The following is a 22,500-nucleotide window of genomic DNA, read 5'->3' as shown; positions in this document are numbered from 1 at the left end:
TTGATTCTTGCTGATAAATGCAATATAGAGAAATATTACCACAAATTGGACTGTGCAGGGTGTACGGGCATGCTTAATATATTTTGAATTAATTCTTTTTTTATTATTCGAGCTATTTAGGTAGCAGTCATTTGAATAATTCAGCGTTGGGAACAGGCTGTATTCCTGTGTTTCTGCAGCATGTTGGGGTTTGCATGTTTGGCCATTGTATGTATTGCAACTAATGGTAGCTCTATAATTGTGTGTGTGTGTGTGTGTGTGTGTGTCTGTGTGTGTGTATTCACAGTGTTCTTTGGGAGCCCATGGGAGATGGCAAGCGTGTGATATCATTGGCTGATAACCATGCAATACTATGGGACCTGCAGGAGAGCTCGACACAGGCTATGGTGAGACACACACACACACACACACACACACACACACGTGCATGCGCGCAGTATATCACACAATAGCCAACTCATTATTTGATAACCACCATACCATGCTTGTGTTATCACACAAACATCCTCCCTCTGTGACAAAAGCAGAGTAAAGTGTCCACCATTCTCTCTCTCTTCTCGCTCTCCGTCTCACATGCTCTTCCTCGTGCACGCACACTTGGCTTACATACATGCACACACACTTACACACTGTATCTGGGCAGGTTTTAGGCTCTGGTAAGTTTAATATTATTCTGACAAATTATTATTATTCTATACAAATACTTGTGTTTAATCAGTAAAGTTAAATAAATTGATATCACTATGAGAAACTGGATATGACACTGAATACCCTATTCCCCGCAATACAAGTTGCACTGGAGTATTGGTCGCACTCAGAAAAGAATGTGTTGTTGTGAGGGGAAAAACTTGTGATTTGCTTCGGTGTATAAGTCGCATTTATATGGTGGTACCATAGAAATTGAATGACGGTAGAACGGCCATTCCAGTTCAAAGCAACATAGCAGGATGGTCAGAGCCGCTGCGGCCATTTGAACCACTGCCACTGCAACGAGCTGTGACCACCGTGGCGGACTAATTTCCACATAAACCGATTTTCGGCAAGTCGCAGAAAAGTCGCAGACTCTGTGAAGTGAAGTTTTGCAGTAACAACCAAACGAGCAGTGGAGCAGCACGGACATGTACGGCCACACTGATGTATGTTGGCACCATAACAACGAACAATAATCACCGTTTTCTTTCGAACAACTCAAATGACCACGGCAAACAGTTCAATGTCCGTTCTACTCTCATTCGATTTCTATGGGCGGTATTTTCAATTGAGTCACAAGATTAAACAGTGCCATCTAGTGGCCTTAGCAGTCTAGACAAAATTACATTGTATAAGTCGCTTTGGAATATAAGTCGCAGGACCAGCCAGATGAGTAAAAAAAACAGCGAAAGCCCAGGAAATACTGTACTCAAGAGGTACCCAGACACGCTGTCTGATACAGTGCTGCTTGTTTTGTTTTTTTGTTTTTTTAACTGTTCTGTAAGGTGTCCTTGAGCACTCTGAAAGGCGCCCACAAATAAAATGTATTATTGTTATTATTATTATTATTATTATTATGTCTGATAAGCACATTTGGTGAGCGATACCTTCACTTTGGTAGATGGCTCGCCATTCTGTCGGTGCTGACAATCCTTTTTTGTTTTAACATGTGCATGGTTTTGTCTCATCCAAACCCTGCAGAGATACGCCACAAAACCAGACTTTAAAGTAACAAACAAAAGAATGCAATTGTGCTTAATTCTTGCACAGTGAGTGCATCATACTAGTTTTGTCTGGTTCCCATGTATGTTCATCCTTCCTAATGCAAGGGTGAAAAGATTCAGTGTGTAGTTACTATCTCCAGCCCACCGACTTTGCAATTTAAACAGCTCATTATGTATTTAAAGAGTCGAGATAATGGTTTGTGTGTGCGGCCTGCAGGCATGTGTGTTAGCAATAAGTAACAGTGGGCTGACCGACACATACAAGTGTGGCATACACTCGTGTGCGTGTGTGTGTGTGTGTGTGTGTGTGTGTGTGTGTGTGTGTGTGTGTGTGGCCTGCTCCATTAGCTGCAGCCATGACTTTTGGAGACTATAGGTGAGACATTGCTAATTCATGCGCTCATCAAGGGATTCGTGCAAAGGGCAACTCGGTCACACGCCCAAAGGACCCAGGTGTGTGTGTGTGTGTGTGTACGTGTGTTTGCGTGTACATGCACGTGCGTGTGTGTAGAACTTCCTTAATTTTGACCATTTGAAAAATAGCCAAGAGATTTCAATCAGGCTTGCACAGAAATAAATGGACACACGTGTGCGCACACAAATATGCGTACAACCTCACTCATTTTATCAGTTTGATAATTGCGCACCTTTATGCATTTGCACAATGTCTTAAACAAGCACATGTTGTCCTGGTATCCCTTTCCCGTGCCATGACCCATGTGTGAGGTTGAGCAGGGGCCTGATGGAAAACGGGGGTGGTTGAGTGGTGAGGGATGTCACCCTATTAATTGACATTGACCCTGCCCTGGATCCCACAACTATTAAATACTGTATGGAGAGAGAGATTTGAGAGGGTGGCATAGGAGCAACTGCAGAGAGAGGGGGGGGGGGCATAATGGAAAGACCAGAGTAATGAGAGAAGGAAGATGAAGGACGAAGAGTGACAGAGGATGGGAGGGAGAAAGAGGAGCTGGAGGCTTGAGAGAGAGAGAGAAGATGGAGCAAGATGCTTAGAGAAGATGGGCAAGAGAGATAGAACGCCAGTCTGATTGGGGAAAGGGAGTGAAAAAAGGAGCAAGGGAGAGACACCAAGATTAGAGGAGAGGGGGGGGTGAGAGATATAGATTAAGCGACAGAGTGGGTTAGATAAGGAGAGGTGGAGGGAGAGAGAGGGAGAGACAAAGAGAGGGAGAGGACTCTGGCAGCCGAGACAAATTCTTCCAGTGCTGATGAGAATGCTAATCTTCTCTATTCCCTCCCTCCTTCTGCACTCCCTGTCTGACTCCTCTTTTCAGCCCACTCTCCTCTCCTCCATTCTCTCCATCCATCAGTGGTTGATGTGTTCATCTCAAGCCTTGTCCAGCTGCAGCAGCGTGGATTTGTCTCTCTCTCTAGGGCCTGGCCCAGATTAGCGTGTGTGCATGCAGAGAAGAGGATCTTGAGAGTATATGCACACCACCGCGCGTTGTTTCAAGCAGGATTTGTGCGTGTGTGTGTGTGCATTTGTGCACATCTGTGTGTGTCTCTCTTTATATGCATGGCTCATCAATCAGCATAGCTGGTGGTATTGAGAGAGAAAACATCTTCCAATGGCTCACAGCACACCCACACACCTCGTCTTGCACATCTGTTCTAACACATACAAACGTGTATATGCCCGCACACACACACACACACACACACACACACACACACACACACACACACACACACACACACACACACACACACACATATAAATATGTGTATACTTCTGCATCTCCTGAGCTCACTTTCAATAAAGGATACATGCATGCCAATATAATGGATAGCTATGCATTAGCACTGGTTGCGATCTAAATGAATGCTTCCCCCAGTGTTGTCTGTACCGCCTTGTTAGGGCCCCTAATTTAGTTAGTACACTAATAAGGCTGGGAACGCGGGACGCACGGCCGGTACTCAGCCTGTGCCACCGCTCCACCCCACACACTCCTGTCCTCGGAATAGTTGGATCCTCTGCTCTCTCGTGGTTCATCTGTTCCCTTGCTCTGCCACCTCTTTTCAACCTCTCTCTCTCTCTCTCTCTCTCTCTCTCTCTCTCTCTCTCTCTCTCTCTCTCTCTCTCTCTCTCTCTCTCTCTCTCTCTCTCTCTCTGTCTGCTCGTTTTCTTTCCTCTTTTCTTTTTTCCGACACTTTTGTTTTCCCTATCTCAATTTTTTACTCCTAAATGATCCTCTGCAGCAATGTCTCGCCGCCCCCCCCGCCCAACTCTCACTCTCTCTCTCGCCGTCTCTCCCTCCCTCCATTCTCTCACCCTGGCTAAAATAATGAGTGTTCTAGAGAGGTGTGCAGCGACGGAGCGATCGATGAACTCTGCTTCAACAGCCAGAGACAAGACAGGGTGGCGTGGGGTGGGTTGGGCTGGGCTGGACTGGGGGTGGGGGGGGGCAATGAAGGAGTGAGATAAGGGAAGAGAAACAAATAACAGAGTGAAATGAGAAAAAAAATTAAGCGGTCTAATGATGCTGAATTTGATAGTTATTTACAGATCCCTCGCAGTTCGAGAGATGACGTTGGATAATAATTGGTAATTACTATGTCTCAAGTTTTGTAGTCATTCGTGAAATCAATCCATTTTATCATCTTAAAAAAACACTCGTATCTTGATTTTCAATTCAGTATCATCTCCACTGTTTCTCTCTTTGAAACTGTAGCGTTACTCGGTTGAGTTTGACGCGTTTTCAGTGTCAAATGTCTCTCGCTTGAGAAGCCTAATGTGCTGTTGAAAGTTGAGACCTCGGTATTTTGAGACTTAGCGACATTCGTCATCAGCAAAATGCAGCTCAGTTCAAATCCTCCAAATGCACTAATTAATTTAGATTAGTTTCAGCTCGCCTGGACTGCCCCCCATTTCAGGTTCGATTCAACATTGAGCGCTCATCAGTCTTGAGAGCTCTGAGGCTCCTTCCTTGTCTAAAGCCACTGATCCACAAGTAACGCTGAGCGATCTAGCGTATAGATCCCTGCCATAGGGCCGTTGAAGGGTCGAGTCTAGTGGGCCTACCGCTGACTAAGATGCAGGATGTATAGAAGAAAGGTGTATTCTCTTACCTCCAGGTCTCCTCTGTTGGGGAAGGGGATGGCAAGAAGGCCTAGTCAGTAGCACTCATGTACTGTCAGACAGACTGGAAAGAGTGCTGAAAATTCTTTCTTAAGGCCTTTACACACCGGGGCCATGACAAATAATTAACACGAAAAGGCGAAATACTCGCCTGCGAATATTTCGCTTCAAAACCAGCAGCGATACGAATTTGCGAATTCATGAGACACAAGGGTGACTCAACCCGGCGGGTTCAGGTACAGTAATGCGGAGCCTGGGGATCTCCTCCTCTTCCCTTTGGGGTTGTGGGGGGACCCCCACCCATTGTTGGTCCAGCTCCCGCTGGGTGCACTTCCTCTGTTGCGGTGCACCGTGACCGGCTCTGGGTCAGCAAGGAAGGGTTGCCTTGCTACCATCTCTACTACATCCAGAAGTAAAGTACATAAACTGCTGTCTATTCTGATAGCCTAGTTGTTTGGTGATGCTCCTCCAAATGTTGTCCTTGAGTTCACTGTCTTTAAAATTTTTCATACAATACAGCGTGATGAGAAACTCAAACACTACTACTTTTGGCTGCTCCCGTTAGGGGTCGCCACAGCAGATCGTCCGTTTCCATTTCTTCTGTCCTCTGCATCTTCCTGTGTCACACCAGCCACCTGCATGTCTTCTCTCAGCACAGCCATAAACCTCCTCTTTTGCTCTTCCTCTTCTTCTTCTTATGTTGGCAGTGTAAATCTCAAAAAACACCAACGGTAACACTTAGAACTTGTTCAAACAAATTCTTCATTTAGCTGTTTGTAGGGTTGAAGTCACTTTAGGGCAACACGGTGGTCCAGTGGTTAGCACGGTTGCATCACAGCAAGAAGGTCTGGAGTTTGAACTCCGGGGTTGTCCAACCTTGGAGGTCGTCCTGGGTCGTCCTCTGTGTGGAGTTTGCATGTTCTCCCCGTGTCTGCGCGGGGTTCCTCTGGGTGCTCCAGTTTCCTCCCACAGTCCAAAGACATGTAGGTCAGGTGAATCAGTCTTACTAAATTGTCCGTAGGTGTGAATGTGGGGGCCCTGTGATGGCCTGGCGGCCTGTCCAGGGTGTCTCCCCACCTGCTGCCCAGTGACTGCTGGGATAGGCTCCGGCATCCCGTGACCCCAGTTGGGATAAGCGGATTGGATAATGGATGGGTGGAAGTCACTTTTATTCTACTCTGCCACGGTTATTAGACTAAAATGGTGAAGTAGAATACCTCATTATAAATCAACTTAAAGTAGTATGAGTTCTATTATACTCAGAAAAATACCATTAGAGGGAAAAATTTACTCAAGTACTGTGACGAGAGTAGTTGTAATTTGTTATTTTCCACCTGTGTCAGGAAGTCGGAAAATAGAAAGAGTATTTAAGGCTACAGACACGTTGTGGTAACCTCAGGAAACCTTTTGAAAGTGACTGAAGCAGCAGCACAAGGGGGTTAGCATTGATACTGCTATCGAACTCGTTCAATCAAAGATGTTTAAAAAGACCGTAAGAGTCATCGTACACAGACGTAATACCTAGCTACATCAACTGGCCTGCTAGCGGTAGTGGTGTTTGCTAGCAGGACCAGTGTGTTTGGAAATAAGGCGCTCTGGTTTTGCATCATGGAGTTTGCAGCTCTGAATGATTAATTCTGGTCTGCGCCCGTTGACGATGCCCATAGCAAACAAATGCCCCATGAGCCTCGCCAGGCCACAATAAGCGAGGGTAAATTTGTGAGCTGGATTTGCGAGGATAACAGTGTGGGGAACAAAACTAACAACAGTCCTGATTGTGGTTGCGTCCTTTATTTTGAAACTTTTAGGGAAATAAACAGAACGATAAATTCCACAACCCCAGTTTACAGTTCGGTCTCCGTAATTTATTAGTTGTCAGTCTTGTGGGGAACAATGGCTGTTTGAAAGAGCAAACATGGGCTTCGAAATTAAATAATTGCTGGCAGACGGTGTCCCAGCAATCTAAACAATATTAAAAACGGAGTAATGAACCGAGTGAGTGCTTTCAAAATGTCATCTTTTGCTTATCCGGCAGCAAAAGACACTGATTTATTGACTTGATGTACCTTTGACATGAAATCATCATCAATATTTCCTGAGATTCTTGTTCCCAGTCAGAGATATAAATGAGGGGTGGGCGTCCAGGTAGCGTAGTGGTCTATTCCGTTGCCTACCAACACGGGGCTCTCCGGCTTGGGTGGATGTCCCTACAGACACAATTGGCTGTGTTTGCGGGTGGAGAAAGAGGGTAATAAAAGTAAAGAAAATTAAATAAATGCATAGATGAAAGGGAGAGGAGTGCTATGGATTCTCTGCAAGTTCAAGTTCTTCGATCAAGTCATGGACTTCCACAGCGTTCTTCTTGTCCATTAACCTCAGTGATGAGAAGTAATGACACAGTTCCCTGTGAAATGTGCAGAAGCTTGGCCTTGGCTGCGTTTTCAGGATTCTGTTCTTGTGTAAAAAGAACTTTCCAACAATAATAATTGTGTTAATTGCCAAATCACGTGTTCCATCTTTCACAAGCATGCAAAAAATCACATCCTCTTTTTTTGTAGTTCAGGGGAATTGTCAAATCTAGGAAACAACCAGTAATGCAGATTTCCCAAAAGGCACCAGCAGACTGACATTCATAAACAAATGTTCTGTTGTTTCACTGTGTTTGTTGCAAAATGAGCAGTTGTTACAGTCTAAACCAAATAATGTCTTAAAAATTCTCCAGAAGGATACATTCCATTGAGCGTTTTAAAGTGTACTTCCTTTACTTTTGGTGCATTTGGAAACTTAAAAGAATTTTGTTCTCAATTTTTCAGCTTCATCTTTGGAGAAATATTGTAAAATCCAGTTTCTGTTTGATGAAAATTGTTATAATTCTTTGACAAATGTCAAATGTCCGGGTATGGGTCCGCGGTGGTGTAGCGGTCTAAGCATCGGCTTGGTGTCGATGCAGTTGCCCACAGGGGACTGGGGTTCGCGCCCCGGTCTCGTCAGATCCGACTATGGCCGGACTCGAGGAAGCAGCAATCATTGGCAACGCTGTCTTCGGGAGGGGGGCGGAGTCGGCTTGTGTTCGTCATGTGAATGCGTCTCTGTGTGTGTCGGAAAAACAGTGGTTCGGCTTGGATTCGCCTTGTCACGAAAGTGGGGAGGCGCTTTCCTTCGAGACTGCCGGCCGGAGAGATGCAGTTGGCGAACGCATGCAATACGAGGGTGGGTGTTTGAATTAAAATAGGGATCAATTGGCCACTAAATTGGGAGAAAAAAGGGAAAAATCAGAAATAAATTTTAAAAAAAAAATGTCCGGGTATGGGTATGTGTCCTGGTCGCTGCACTAGTGCCTCCTCTGGTCGGTCGGGGCACCTGTTCAGGGGGTAGGGGGAACGGGGGAATAGCGTGATCCTCCCACGCACTACGCCCCCCTGGTGAAACTCCTCACTGTCAGCTGAAAAGAAGCGGCTGGCGACTCCACGTGTATCAAAGGAGGCATGTGGTAGTCTGCAGCCCTCCCCGGATCGGCAGAGGGGGTGGAGCAGAGACCGGGGACGGCTCGGAAGAGTGGGGTAATTGGCCGGATACAATTGAGGGAGAAAAAAAAGGGGGGGGGGAATAGAAGAAGATCGATATAAATGAGAATATCTCTCATCCCTAGGTCTCCAGCACTGCCACTCTTGAGGGCAAAGGGCAACTGAAGTTCACGTCTGGCAAGTGGAGCCCCCATCACAACTGCAGTCAGCTTGCCACAGCAAATGACACGGCCATTCGTGGCTGGGACCTGCGCACTATGAGGTTAGTTAACTACATTCATGCAAACGTAGCCCAGATCAGTTCAACCCAGTAAAGGCTATCAAGACCTTTTTCATTACTTCGGGAACTTTGATTTAATTGTGCGCTATGGGGGGAACCAGCTTACTTCATTCCAAACTGCATCCATAACGGGAAGATTTTAGTAAAAACTCACCATGACGCAGTTCACAAGATTGTGACACAATCCCACCATGTTTTAGCAGTCTGCAGTCTCACAAATTTGCCGTTACCCAACATTTGTATGCAGACCTCATTTTCTTGATGCTTCCAGTGCCTTTTTTTTTTTCGAGCTGAAGTTGCAGTGTAGGCTACCGTTCCCAAATTGACATAGAACATGTGTACTGCCAAGCATTAACCTTGTAACTAACTGCAGGTTATCGGTAACACACCTTACAACCTCCACATCTGTGCATGTGTACTCGTGTGTTTGTGCTGGGTGTCACTTGTGTGTCCGTGCATGTTTGCGTAAACATTGATGTACCTGCAAGTGTGTTAGTGCTTGCGTGCACGCGTATGTGTGTGTGCAGTTGTGTGTGAGTGGGATGTTGAGTGAGGTCAGACTGTTCATATATGTGGGCTCTGCCAGAGGAATAATAATCACCTTGCCATCGATCGGCATGATAATGGTAAAGTGCTGGAGCGATTGAGAAGAGGGTGGGGGTATAGGAGGGGGAGAAAGAGAATATTTACTAGATGCAGAAGATAGGCTCCCCGACAAGATAGCTGAAACATTGATAGCACTCCCAGCCCCATAACAAATTAAAGAGTCCCTGCACACTCTGCGTTGGTACTTCTCTGCACGCTGTGCTGTTCTGAAAGATGCAGCAGTGCTTGTTAGGCCATTGGCACAAAAGGAAGGAGGATGAGTTAGCGTCGGCTATCTTGGCAGTACCCACTGCAAGGCTGGTGCCTCCACAGCACTGACATTAAAGTTTACCCTTAAGTGTAGCATCATATCACACGTGAAAGGTAAAAACCAGCCACTAGAGGGAGCACACTGATGCGATGTCATTTAAAAAAAAAAAGTTAGATTCTTCATATTATATGCGTAGTGTTTCATTCTTCTCACAAATCACAGTTAGCCTTGTTGTTGTCTTTCGTTGTAGTATCTCCAAACATTTACCGAACATTCATTTTGTAGCTAATGCAAAATACACATACAGCAATATGCAGTCCAATATGAACACCTCACACCAAATTACAAAATAATAATAATAGTAATAATAATAGTAATTAACATTTTTGAGGTTTTGGTTGATGGGGCGGCACGGTGGCGCAGTGGTTATCGCCTCACAGCAAGAAGGTCCTGGGTTCGAGCCCCGGGGTAGTCCAACCTTTGGGGTCGTCCCCGGTCGTCCTCTGTGTGGAGTTCGCATGTTCTCCCCGTGTCTGTGTGGGTTTCCTCCGGGGGCTCCGGTTTCCTCCCTCAGTCCAAAGACATGTAGGTCAGGTGAATCGTCCATACTAAATATCCCTTAGGTATCAATGTGCACGTGTGTATATCAGCAGGATAAGCTGTTTGGATAATGGATGGATGGATGGATGAATGTTTTCTAGATCCAAGATTTTAGCACGGGCACAGGGATATTAAGGACTTGCTGTGTGTGTGTGTGTGTGTGTGTGTGTGTGTGTGTGTGTGTGTGTGTGTGTGTGTGTGTGTGTGTGTGTGTGTACCAGTCCCATGTGTAAGTGTGAAGCGGTTGTGAGTGGAGAGCTTGCTAGTGTGAATGAGCACAGTGAGTCGTGTGTGTGTGTGTGTGTGTGTGTGTGTGTGTGTGTGAGTGAGTGAGTGCATGCATGCGTGTTTGAGGATGGGACCTGCCTGTGACAAGTGACTGTGTGCTTTTCTGTGTTTGCTCTTTGCTGTGTGTGCCTTAATATTTGCTTGTATTGTTGTGCATGCCTGCAGGTGTGTGTGTGTGTGTGTGTGTGTGTGTGTGTGTGTGTGTGTGTGTGTGTGTGTGTGTGTGTGTCCAGTTGGTATGACAGCTGTGTGATGGCAGCCTCTCAGCACGCTCCAATGGCTCCTCAGATGACCTTTGAGGTGTCTCCTTTACACACACACACACATGCACGCACGTATGCACACATACAAGCATGCACGTTCACAAACGTATGTGAAAAAAGTCCAGATGCACACATCGCTCTTCTCGCTCCTTCTCTGCTGCCCCTCCACCCCACTCCACACGTCCCCTCCTTCACTCTCCGCTTCTCCTTCCCCTCGTTCGCTCTTCTTCTCCCCTCCTCCCAAATCTCTCGCTCCTCGTCGCTTCACTCTCACCCTCTTTTCTCCCCTTCCAGCCTCTACCTAACTCAACCCCCCGACACACACACACACACACACACACACACACACACGCACACACGCCACAAGTCCCAGACTTGTCACACAGTGTGCTAGCCCAAACATGCCTGCCATGGTCACAAAGCGGCAGCCACCGCTTGCTAGTTAGCCAACGCCCGGGAGAATAGCACGGCATCCACAGCACACCGTCTCCCAGGCACACGGTGGTAAAACAGAAAAAGGGCAATACTGCTTATGAAGCGTACATGGAGCCTCTTCAGTGTGTGCTAATGCAGTATGCAGTCCTAGCTAGGCTACATGATGGAAACTCTGCCCAGTATTTGAAACAGGAAGGTGTAGTGTTCAATGGAATGTGCTAACGCTTCTTTACTTGTTCGCTAATCTTGCTCCCTGTACCAGTATTTTGGATTATTTAGAGCCCAAACCCCCCCCCCTTTTATCCCCAATTGTATCCGGCCAATTACCCCACTCTTCCGAGCCGTCCCAGTCGCTGCTCCCCCCCTTCTGCCGATCCGAGGAGGGCTGCAGACGACCACATGCCTCCTCCGATACATGTGGAGTCACCAGCCGCTTCCTTTCACCTGACAGTGAGGAGTTTCACCAGGGGGACGTAGCGCGTTGGAGGATCACGCTATTCCCCCCAGTCCCCCCCCCCCGAACAGGCGCCCCAACCGACCAGAGAAGGGGCTAGTGCAGCGACCAGGACACACACCCACATCCGGCTTCCCACCTGCAGACAGGGCGAATTGTGTCTGTAGGGATGCCCGACCAAGCTGGAGGTAACACAGGGATTCAAACCGGCGATCCCCGTGTTAGTAGGCAACGGACTCGATCGCTGTGCTAGTCGGGCGCCCCCAAATCCTTTTTTCCGGGCTTGTTATGATTTCAGTAAGGTCCCTTTTGATTATTGCATTTTGAATGGTTTACTACCACTTAATGGTGGCGCTGTCCTAGACTTTCTCATGTGGTGACCAACCTGTTGAGATACTCTTAGGACCGAATATTTTGTGCGGTAAAATGTGTGAAAGCAAAATGATTAACAATCTGCTCTATTTTATTCATCAGCACAGTAATCTCCTTTTCAGTCTTTAGCCATGGCCTGCCAACAATAAAGTGAAACAGACAAGGCATGTCAGTGTTAACCTTCATTTTAGAGATATTTTGGAATACAGTCGGTGGCTGTGATGAATGATAGATGTCTAAGGAAACTGCTGAGGAGCGTGTGGCCGAAAGCAAATGTGAATAAATGTGTCGTGGCACACAACTGAGATAGTGTTTGGCAATGTTATAACAGCCTAAATTATTCCGTGTATCTCAGCTCAGGTCACCAAATACCAGCACTGCATCCTGGAAGACCAATGTGCTAATGCTAATCACTAATGATAATCATTGTGCTAGTGCTAATGCTAATCACTAATGCTAATCACTGTGAAGAATAGCCTGTAAATAATAATAATAGACTTTTTAACTCATTCACTTATTTATAACGATAGCATAACCATCATTAGCCTGTTTAGCCTATATGCGTGTAAGTCCTCCAACACCTCAAATCAAATGCTGTGCAAAAAAAGTCTTAGTTTCAAACCAAACATACCTCAGAAAAATGTTCATACTATATATTGAACACATGATGAGAAGATAGAGAAAAATAAATGTGTACTGCGGCACCAGTTCTGTCAAGACTTCAAGATGTCTTTGTAGAAAAATAATGAAATAACAGTGTTGTGTTAGTTTGTCGAGTGCCAACTGTGTGTGTCATTCCGGGCGCACTGGGGTGCTTTGTGCCTTTGAATAATATTAGGCTAGCTAACAGGCATTCACTACTAGCTACTAGGCACACAGCACTGCGTGTGTGTCTGTGCGTGTGCCTGTGTGTGTGCCTGTGTGTGTGTGTGGGGGGGGGTGTTAGAGAAAGAGCGAGTTAGTGAGGGTGAGAGAGGGAGGGAGAGGGAGAGAGAGAGAGAGAGAGAGAGAGAGAGAGAGAGAGAGAGAGAGAGAGAGAGAGAGAGAGAGGAGAGAGAGAGAGAGAGAGAGAGAGAGAGAGAGAGAGAGAGAGAAAGAGAGACATGCCTGTCACTAGGGATGTTCTCACAGAGCACTGGCCCCAAATTCCCATTTGGAGCGACAGTACACAGTAAGGGGCAGCACACACACATACACAGGCAAACACACACATACACAGGCACACACACAGGCACACAGGCACACACACACACACTGCAATAGCTGTCAGGCCTGCGGCTATACCATACACTGCAGGGTGCATACTGAAAAGTAGTGCAGTGCTGCACAGTGAAGCATAGCTTCTCTACACCTCCCCTGTGGGTTGTGTAAGCGTGTGTGTGCGCACGCACGTATGTGTGTTAGGAATGCACCAATGCCACTTTTTTCAGAGCATGTACAAGTACTTACATTTAGGTACGTGCCGATACTGAGTACCGATATGAGTACTTAATAGTATACTATTACGGTTCTAACAATGACTTTGAAAGCGTGTTTTATTGTCATCCGCTGTTCCTCACTTTCTGTCTGTAACAAATTAAGTACACAACGTGATGCTGTCGGTGACATTTAAACGTTCGACTTTGCGTTTTTCTGAACAAACATGGCACTGCCACACGTTTCACTTCGATGTAACCTGCAGCACGTCCCGTGGATTTCAGTACGACGCACAACTGTAACTGAACAACTGAAACGATGCGTAATCATCAGTGCCGGGCACGGATGCCAGCCGTCGCGCCAGCCGTGTTTTCTGAAGAGCATATTGAGTTTTGCCACGGGATAGTGTAGCTGGTTATGCGGGGGTCGGAGGCGTCAGCTGTATTAACTGGTGCTCGGTTAACTAGAGCGTTTTAACGACAGGATCACGGAAACACGTTGATTTGATCGATTTATTTTCATGTGCAATGGGAAAAAAAGTTGCATTGCTGCATCGCATTGCCTGAGCAGTTGCATTTTTGACTTCACTCCCCAGTTTTTTATCTTTCCAGATCGTGTCGAGCTTGGTCACTGCACTTGTTGCGATGGCGATTCTGCTCCTAATTACTTTTTCCGATCTTCCGTCTTCATTAATCACAGATCCGAGATATTTGAAAGACGTGACTTCCTTAGGTTTTTCCCTGCCAACAATGATTTCTGTGTTCTGCTCTTCAGTCTCCCTCCTCGGGTGATCATTTGTTGTCATGATTTTTCTTTTTTGAGTACTGATCGACACACCCGTGTCCTTAGCCGGCTTGTCCAGTGTTCTGGTTACTTCAGCTCGTTCTTCCCTGTTGCTGGCGGTTAGATCTGTGTCATCTGCAAAGCGGAGGTTGGTGATTCGGTGGTGGGATAGAAGCCCATAAATGTGTATATCTTCGCAAATAATCGTGCAACAATTTTAAAATCTATTGGAATGTCTTAGTTTAATGTAGCTGCAAAGGAATATGTGATTGGGTCGTTATAACAGCCATTTCAGAAAACTCGCCATCCACGACGTCAGTAGAACTTTGTGTAAGCAACACTTGGTGAGTGACCGTACAGTCCCATGTATGATGCTTGAAGAAATGATCCAGCCACAAATGTTCTGCACTTCCCCGCTCGTCTGATATCGGTGCAGGGCAGAGGAACACTTTATTTGAAAGGGTTGTGCATAAAACTGACGTGACACCATCATAACCGTGACATCACACCTGTCATGAACATGAAGGAGTCTTTATGAATGTCAATGACTTCTGTCAAGTGTCATAAGGTCAGTAATGTCGTTTTCAGTGCAACTTGACATTGTTTGAGATGTCTGTTTTCGAGCTACAGACGAACAAAACATGCCAAATCGAGCAGCTTGGTCCTACTCGGGTTGCTACAACAAATTCAAACAATATCAACTTTGCATTAAAAATGACACAATTGACTGAATAACACTTAATGACAACAGTCGTAAGCATTCATAAAGATTTCTTCATGTAGTGTGACCCAGGGGAGAAATTTCTCTGGGCAGGGCTACATTGAAATACCTGATGTGTAAACATGCTTCCCGGCTATTGTCAGTAGATTAGTCTGTCTTGTTCTGTCCTGCAAATTTGGTCAAATTGTCACTCTGATAGTTGATAATGGTAGCAAGCAACAGGCTTCAACATAAAATGTAAAGTACTATAATGTTATAACCATCCATCCATTATCCAAACCACTTATCCTGCTCTCAGGGTCGCGGGGATGCTGGAGCCTATCCCGGCAGTCACTGGGCGGCAGGCGGGGAGACACCCTGGACAGGCCGCCAGGCCATGTCCTGTGCAAACCAGGCAACTGATAAAATTCCGAACAGCTGATGTAACGATGATGGTGATGACGACGTAACGAGTGGCGTCCGATTTCCTTGTAGCTCCTTGCTGAAGGGCCACTAGCCAGTAGAGGGCACTCCAAAACTAGGGGTAGGGCCAGGTGGGGGGGAATTGGGATTGGGCCTTTATTTGTTAAAGCAGAAGTGAAGCAGAAAACATGGCTGACATGCAACACAGTCGCAGTTGGTGTAGCAGGTGAGAAAAAAAAAAAAAGCTTCGCCCTGCTCACGTGACGCACCACGTCCGTGCCTGGTCTGTTTGCACTCATGTCTCGCACCGGTTGGACAAATTACACATCAGCGGGTTTGTCTGCTTCTTGGCTATCGCTCCCCGTCATCTATCTGGCTCCGTCTCCTCTTCCTCATACGAATGGTGGAAGAGGCACCGCTCACTTTTCACAATTTCAGCAGGAATCGCGTCGTCGGGAATCGGATGCGGTTGTATTGGGGTAGTTTTATGAGTACGAGTACTAGTACGCCCCGCGACCCTGAGAGCAGGATAAGCAGTGCGGATAATGGATGGAGTACTAGTACATGAGGACAGTGTCAGACCGATACCGATACTGGTATCGGTGCATCCCTAACGTGTATGTGCATGTGCTTGTGTGTAAGAGAGTGTGACTTTGTGTATGAGAGAGAGAGAGAGAGAGAGAGAGAGAAGAGAGAGAGAGAGAGAGAGAGAGAGAGAGAGAGAGAGAGAGAGAGAGAGAGAGAAGGAAGGAAGGAAGGAAGGAAGGAAGGAAGGAAGGAAGGAAGGAAGGAAGGAAGGAAGGAAGGAAGGAAGGAAGGAAAGAGAGTTTAAAACAAAAATGATTTTTTTTTTAAATATTGATATCAGTGCTATTTGCTCCTTCATGGTCCAGCTTAAAAGCCAGCTGTCTTTACCTACACGAGAACTAGACAGCATTAAAAATACCTCACCAGGAACGACAGGAGAGGTTCCTGCCATAATTTATTTTTGACCCAAATAATAGTTTCTTTGATATTTTTTCTTTTTTCTTTGAGGTTCCATAATAATAGGTAAACCATTATGCAGAAGCTTTTCATATCACATTTTTTTTGTTAAAATATTCTAATATACCACCATCATGCAAAAGCGGTGCCTGTTAGGAGTATCACATTTCATATGCAGATACAGACTATTATGAGAGGGGGTGGGCTGTTTTTGAAATGGTGATATTCCAGATGCCAGTGTTGATTTGAGAGTGGCCTTTTGAACCCCGCATCTAGCAAATCAATCTTTGGTAACCTTTTCATATCACCTATCTCTGCAGCTACCGCCCGCCCCTCCAGGACCCCCACACAGGGCGACCCGGCGTCACAGCTTCAATAGCGTTGTGTGGACCCTCAAAAGTGTCATGTCATTTTTGAAGTCTAGATATGGAATTCCAGATCCATCTGTGATGCAAATTAATGGAAAAATGCACAGGGGTGTGAAAAGATTGCCCCTTAACTATATCCGGCACTGTGACTCGACTGTAGTGCTTTCAGTTATGCCACAACTACACACTGATTATCTGTTGAGATTCTGATGTGCTATGAAGTAGCAATAAAAAAAAAAGCTGCTAGCATGCTAGCATTACTTATCTTAGCATAATTTAATTTCAGTGCTTATATGTTCGTGACACGAGAGTCCTGTCTGTTTCTTTGCTCCTCTGCCGTCCTACCTACATTCAAATTTATCGAGCAGCATCAGTTGCTTATATTGCTTTTTGTTTTCAGTATTCCCCACCCCCCTTTTCTCCCCAATTGTATCCAGCCAATTACCCCACTCCTCTGAGCCATCCTGGTCGCTGCTCCACCCCCTCTGCCGATCCGGGGAGGGCTGCAGACTACCACATGCCTCCTCCCATACATGTGGAGTCGCCAGCCGCTTCTTTTCACCTGACAGCGAGGAGTTTTGCCAAGAGGACGTAGCACGTGGGAGGATCACGCTATTCCCCCCAGTTCCCCCTCCCCCCAAACCGGCGCCCCGACCAACCAGAGGAGGCGCTAGTGCAGCGACCAGGACACATACCCACATCCGGCTCCCACCCGCAGACAAGGCCAATCATGTCTGTAGGGACGCCTGACCAAGCCGGCGGTAACACAGGGATTCGAACCGGTGATCCCCATGTTTGTAGGCAACAGAATAGACCGCCACGCCACCTGGATGCCCCTGTTTTTGGTTATTCTGAAGAGGAGACCGTTATGTATCTGAGAGTGTAGAAAATGTTGCTTGTTTTGCGGACTTGGTCAAGTCCAGTATTATGTGCAAAGTTTTTCAGAGACGGATGATGCAACTCCTGCAGCAGGGCTGTCTGCATCATACGCTTTAAACATGAAGTCAGAAAATCTGCACCATGTGACATCTCAACTTATTATGTTCAACTTATTCATAGAAGTCCCATTTGTTGTAATGAATGAAAAACCAAATTCATTTTTTGAAATAAAAAAAAAGAAAATATGTTTGGTATGTTTGAATGATATCAGAAAATGATTGATGAGTACGGTTGATTGGGTAGATTGGTAAACTCTTTGACATGAGAAAAATGAACATGCGTAATACTTTCATAGTGTAATTGTTTTTATTGACAAGTGCATGGCTCCTCTTTTAGTGTCAGAACTTTGTATTTTTGTTATTGTTTTAATGTACAGTTTTCTCTTCGAACTCGGGTGACTTTTAGTTTGTTTCTCCCTGACTTTTGTTGACCAGTTGTGAGCCGTGACGTTATTCCAAAATCAATTAAGCAGCTTGGTGCAATGATCCTTACTTAAATGCATGGACAGGCTCTCCCTCCCTCCCTCTTCCTCTCCCTCGCTAGCCTTTCTCCATCCTTCTTTCACTGCCAACCTCGTCTCAAAGCCAGGCTTTAATTTTGATCAGCGATGAAATGATTACCCTCCTCTTTCGATTTTTCTTTCTCTTTTCCTCCCCTCCCCATAGCAGTTGTCATAGAAACAGAGATGTGTGTGCGTGCATTTGTGTGTGTGTCCATGCATGCGTGCATTCTTTTGTGTATGTGTGTGTTTGTGTGTGTCTGGGGGGTGGCAGGCATGTGTGTGTGTGTGTGCATGTATGCGTGCATGTGTGTGTGTGTGTGTCTGTTTGTTCCAGTCGATCCCCTCAACAGAGCAATCTATCACCCTGACTAAGTTTGGTGTGTGTGCGTGCATGTGTGTGCGCGTCTGTGCATTTCTTTGTGTTGTATGTGTGTGTGTGTGTGTGTGTGTTTGTACACACATGTATACAAACAAGAGCACTTGTGTGAATGTCAGTTTGTCTAGTCGGCTACCTTTATACCTTCCCTCATACTTTTTTTTTTTTACGTATTTCATGTTTCCATAGAATTAGAGCCGGCTAACGTGGGATATTTGAGACCGGTAATAATTTTAGACGGGAAAAATTCCCTGATTAGCGATATGGCAGCCGATATAGTGGATTTTTTTGAGCTGGAATGAAAACAGACCTTTTCTATGTGGATTTTTGCACCAATATGACTATGCAAAGGTACTCAGAATGCTGCTTTCTTAAACAAATAACTTTATTCAGGAATATTTTACATTCTAGTCAGGAACACTGAGAAATTAAAAATAAACATAATAATATATATAATATATATAATATAAATAAAACAAATAACTAAATAAACATCAGTACTGTATGTTCAGTATCAGTCAATTGCTGACTATTTATGTGTATCTAGATAACTTTGTTTGGCTGCCAAGCCATGTTAGAGACTTGTTCAGCTCATGTTTACTTACGCGCCCCCTCTGGTTTAATCATTTCCAGTGCACCGACTGTAACTGTAGACATGCGAGTCACAGATGTATTTTGCTTCATTTAGGCAGAATAAGTTAAATGCATAGTCTAACCGCTCATTAACGTTAGCGGTCTTGCACTGGTAAACATGGCATTCACTAGCTGTGTGGCTAACAGTTTAGCAATGGACGGTGTCATTAGATGCTGTAAGCGATGACAGAGTATTTTTAGAAGTGACGAGGGAGAAATGATAGGACCTTTGTTTGTTTACTCGCTAGAACTGCCACACTGTTTCGTAAATAAACCTACAATCAAGTTTGTCGACAACTTAGCCTACACCACTCAGCTACCACAATGTTAAATGTAATTTGATGTTTGACTGGCGGCACCAGCTTTCATGTTACTGCAGCAAAACCTCCCGTGGTTGACATGCATGTTGTCAGGCTTATTTGGGCTAAGAGGAGAAGTAATGGAGGGTATTTATTTAGGTCTGGGTATTGGCAAGGACCTCACACGATACGATACTTATCACAATACATGGGTCATGATTTGATACATATCACGATACATGGGTCATGATACAATACGTATCATGATACATGGGTCACGATACAATATGTATCACAATACATGGGTCATGATACCATGCGTATCACAATACATGGGTCATGATACAGTGCGTATCACAATACATGGGTCACGATACAATACGTATCATGATACATGGGCCACAATACGTATCGCAATACATGGGTCACGATACGATACATATCACAATATGTGGGTCACGATACAATACGTATCACGGTACATGGGCCACAATACATATCACAATACATGGGACATGATACAATACGTATCACGGTACATGGGCCACAATACATATCACAATACATGGGACATGATACAATACGTATCATGCTACATGGGTCACGATACGACACGTATCACGATACATGGGCCATGATACGATACATATCATGGTACATGGGTCATGACATGATACATGGGTCATGATACGATACGTATGATGGTACATGGGCCACGATATGATTGCATCATAATACATTGCGATAGATTGCAAGGCTACATAATTTACTGAAAATTTCAAAATATAGCTGAAAATACAACTTGCTGTGTACCACCTGGGTAGTCTAATATTTACATCATTTTATATTTTGATATTTGGTTTGGATGTGGTGAGGGAGGACATGCAGGTGGTTGGCGTGACAGAGGAAGATGCAGAGGACAGGAAGAAATGGAAATGGATGATCCACTGTGGCGACCCTAACGGGAGCAGCCAAAAATAGTAGTAGTAGTAGTAGTAGTAGTAGTATCTTATTAGGGTAAAGTGTGCATATTAAGTGTTCTTGTTGTATCACAGTGTTATGTCACTGAACACAACTGCAATGTAGATGCCACAACATCATCAAATAAAGTGCATATTAAGTGTTCATATTGTGTCACTGAACACATTGAACTGAAATCTGTTTAGAAAAAATGAATAATTTTTTTAATGTATCATTATGAGGGGCTGGAAAATCAATAAAGTATCGTGGAAGAAATAACGCAATACTGAGCTGTATTGATTTTTTTGCCCTATATTTATTATTGTTTAAAAAATGTATTTCACGTGACAGTGATCAACTTAGCGTGAACACTGATGATGTCACGGTCGGCTCTGCTCCGCTCCGTTTGGGTCAGCTGGTTGTTGTGGTTAGTGGCGTTCGGAACATGTGTGTTGCCAAGAGTGGTGTTGCAAACGACGCAACGACAACACTCATAACACGGTTGAAGGGTCCATCTGCCGTTTCTCCGTTTCACTTTTAACCTGTTATGAACTAAGGCGTCCTCTGAAAAAACACTGTAAAACCTGAGGCGTTGTTTGAAAACAACCTTAGGGTTTTCTGGAAAGCTGGACAGACTTGTCACCGTTCACTACAACTTGTATTTCCCAGCCTCTGGAAACTTGTACTTCCCAGCCTCTGGAAACTTGCACTTCCCAGCCTCTGGAAACTTGTATTTCCCAGCCTCTGGAAACTTGTACTTCCCAGCCTCTGGAAACTTGTACTTCCCAGCCTCTGGAAACTTGTATTTCCCAGCCTCTGGAAACTTGTACTTCCCAGCCTCTGGAAACTTGTATTTCCCAGCCTCTGGAAACTTGTACTTCCCAGCCTCTGGAAACTTGTATTTCCCAGCCTCTGGAGCAGAAAGAAACATGACGTTTAAAGCAACTGATGCATCCAGGCTTAATGGGTTGTCATTTATCAGCCGTCAAAAACAACGATACCGATTTATCGGCAGTTAGCTCATATCGGCATGCCGATATATCGGTCAGGCTCTACATAGAATGTGTGTGTGTCTGTGTGTCTGTGTGTGTGTATGTGTGTGTTGTTCTACCCAGTGTGTTTTTATCTGTATGCAACTAGCGGTGTGTGTAATAGGTCCCATGTCGCTTAATAAACATCCAACCCCACCCCCAAATCACTTTCTCTCTCACACACACACACACACACACACACACACACCACTCACTAAAAGCACACACACACACACACACAAACACACCACTCACTAAAAGCACACACACACACACACACAAACACACAAGTTGACATCTGTACACACACATGGACACACAGACAAACACCTCCCTCTCAGCTTTTGCTGGCTGGATGACTTCAGATTGAGTGTGTTTGCTGGATTAGGTTGGCCACCACCATAATCCGCTGCACTCTTTCAGGGAGCTTTCTGTGCCCCCCCAAAGACACACACACACACACACACACACACACACACACACACACACACACACAAATGCAGAGTCCCAGGATCCTCCACTGTTTATCTGTTTACATAAGAGCCTATTGTGTGTGCGCGCGCGCGCGTGTGTGTGTGTGTGTGTGTGTGTGTGTGTGTGTGTGTGCAAGTTCTGTTTGTAAGCGCACAGGCGTGTGTGGAATGGATTGACCTGAGACACTGGAGATGGAAACGCCAAAACTAACCCAATTTCCTGCTCCATTTCTTTTTTTTTTCCGCATGGCGGGCACATCCTGTTCCGCGGCGGGACAAGTTTAACACTACCCATCGCCGGTCTCCTCCCCTACCTTTGAGTCACATGGGGAGAAGGGGATGGGGGAGGAAATGGGGGGGGGCACAACCATGTCAGTGAAACAAAAACATCTATTATAGCAAAACCTACTGAAATACATGGGAAGAACATGTTGTGTTGCATTTTTACACGGGGGACATGCGTGTGCACACACGCCATAAGTTCATCTACACAACACACACGCGTTTGTATAGAAAGAGTCACACGGCAAAAGTGTTTCATTTAGTGTATACGCTGTCTCTTTCTGGTCCCTTGCCATTCTTTGTCAGCCCCGCTTGTGCCAACGCCAAAGCCATGGTCCAGTGACACACACACACACACACACACACACACACACAATTATCTTGACCTAATTGAGGCCCAGCGGTCTGCCTCGGGTCATTTTTTTATACCTCCCTTATTTTAATGAGATTTTTAATTAGCATGTT

At 45.3% G+C, this 22,500-nt stretch overlaps 1 protein-coding gene across 1 annotated transcript in view; it reads left to right on the top strand.

Moving 5' to 3' along the window:
- Positions 1-22,500, top strand: part of eipr1 (EARP complex and GARP complex interacting protein 1) — a 64,501-nt gene that overhangs the window by 29,888 nt on the left and 12,113 nt on the right. Inside the window, exons 5-6 of the mRNA XM_056296156.1 lie at positions 287-386; positions 8,444-8,580. Coding sequence (XP_056152131.1) covers positions 287-386; positions 8,444-8,580 — 237 coding nt within the window. The remainder of the gene's footprint in view (positions 1-286; positions 387-8,443; positions 8,581-22,500) is intronic.

This window comes from Lampris incognitus, chromosome 16 (assembly GCF_029633865.1).
Source record: "Lampris incognitus isolate fLamInc1 chromosome 16, fLamInc1.hap2, whole genome shotgun sequence".
NCBI classification, from domain to species: Eukaryota; Metazoa; Chordata; class Actinopteri; order Lampriformes; family Lampridae; genus Lampris; species Lampris incognitus.
This window is presented reverse-complemented; position numbering and strand designations above follow the sequence as displayed.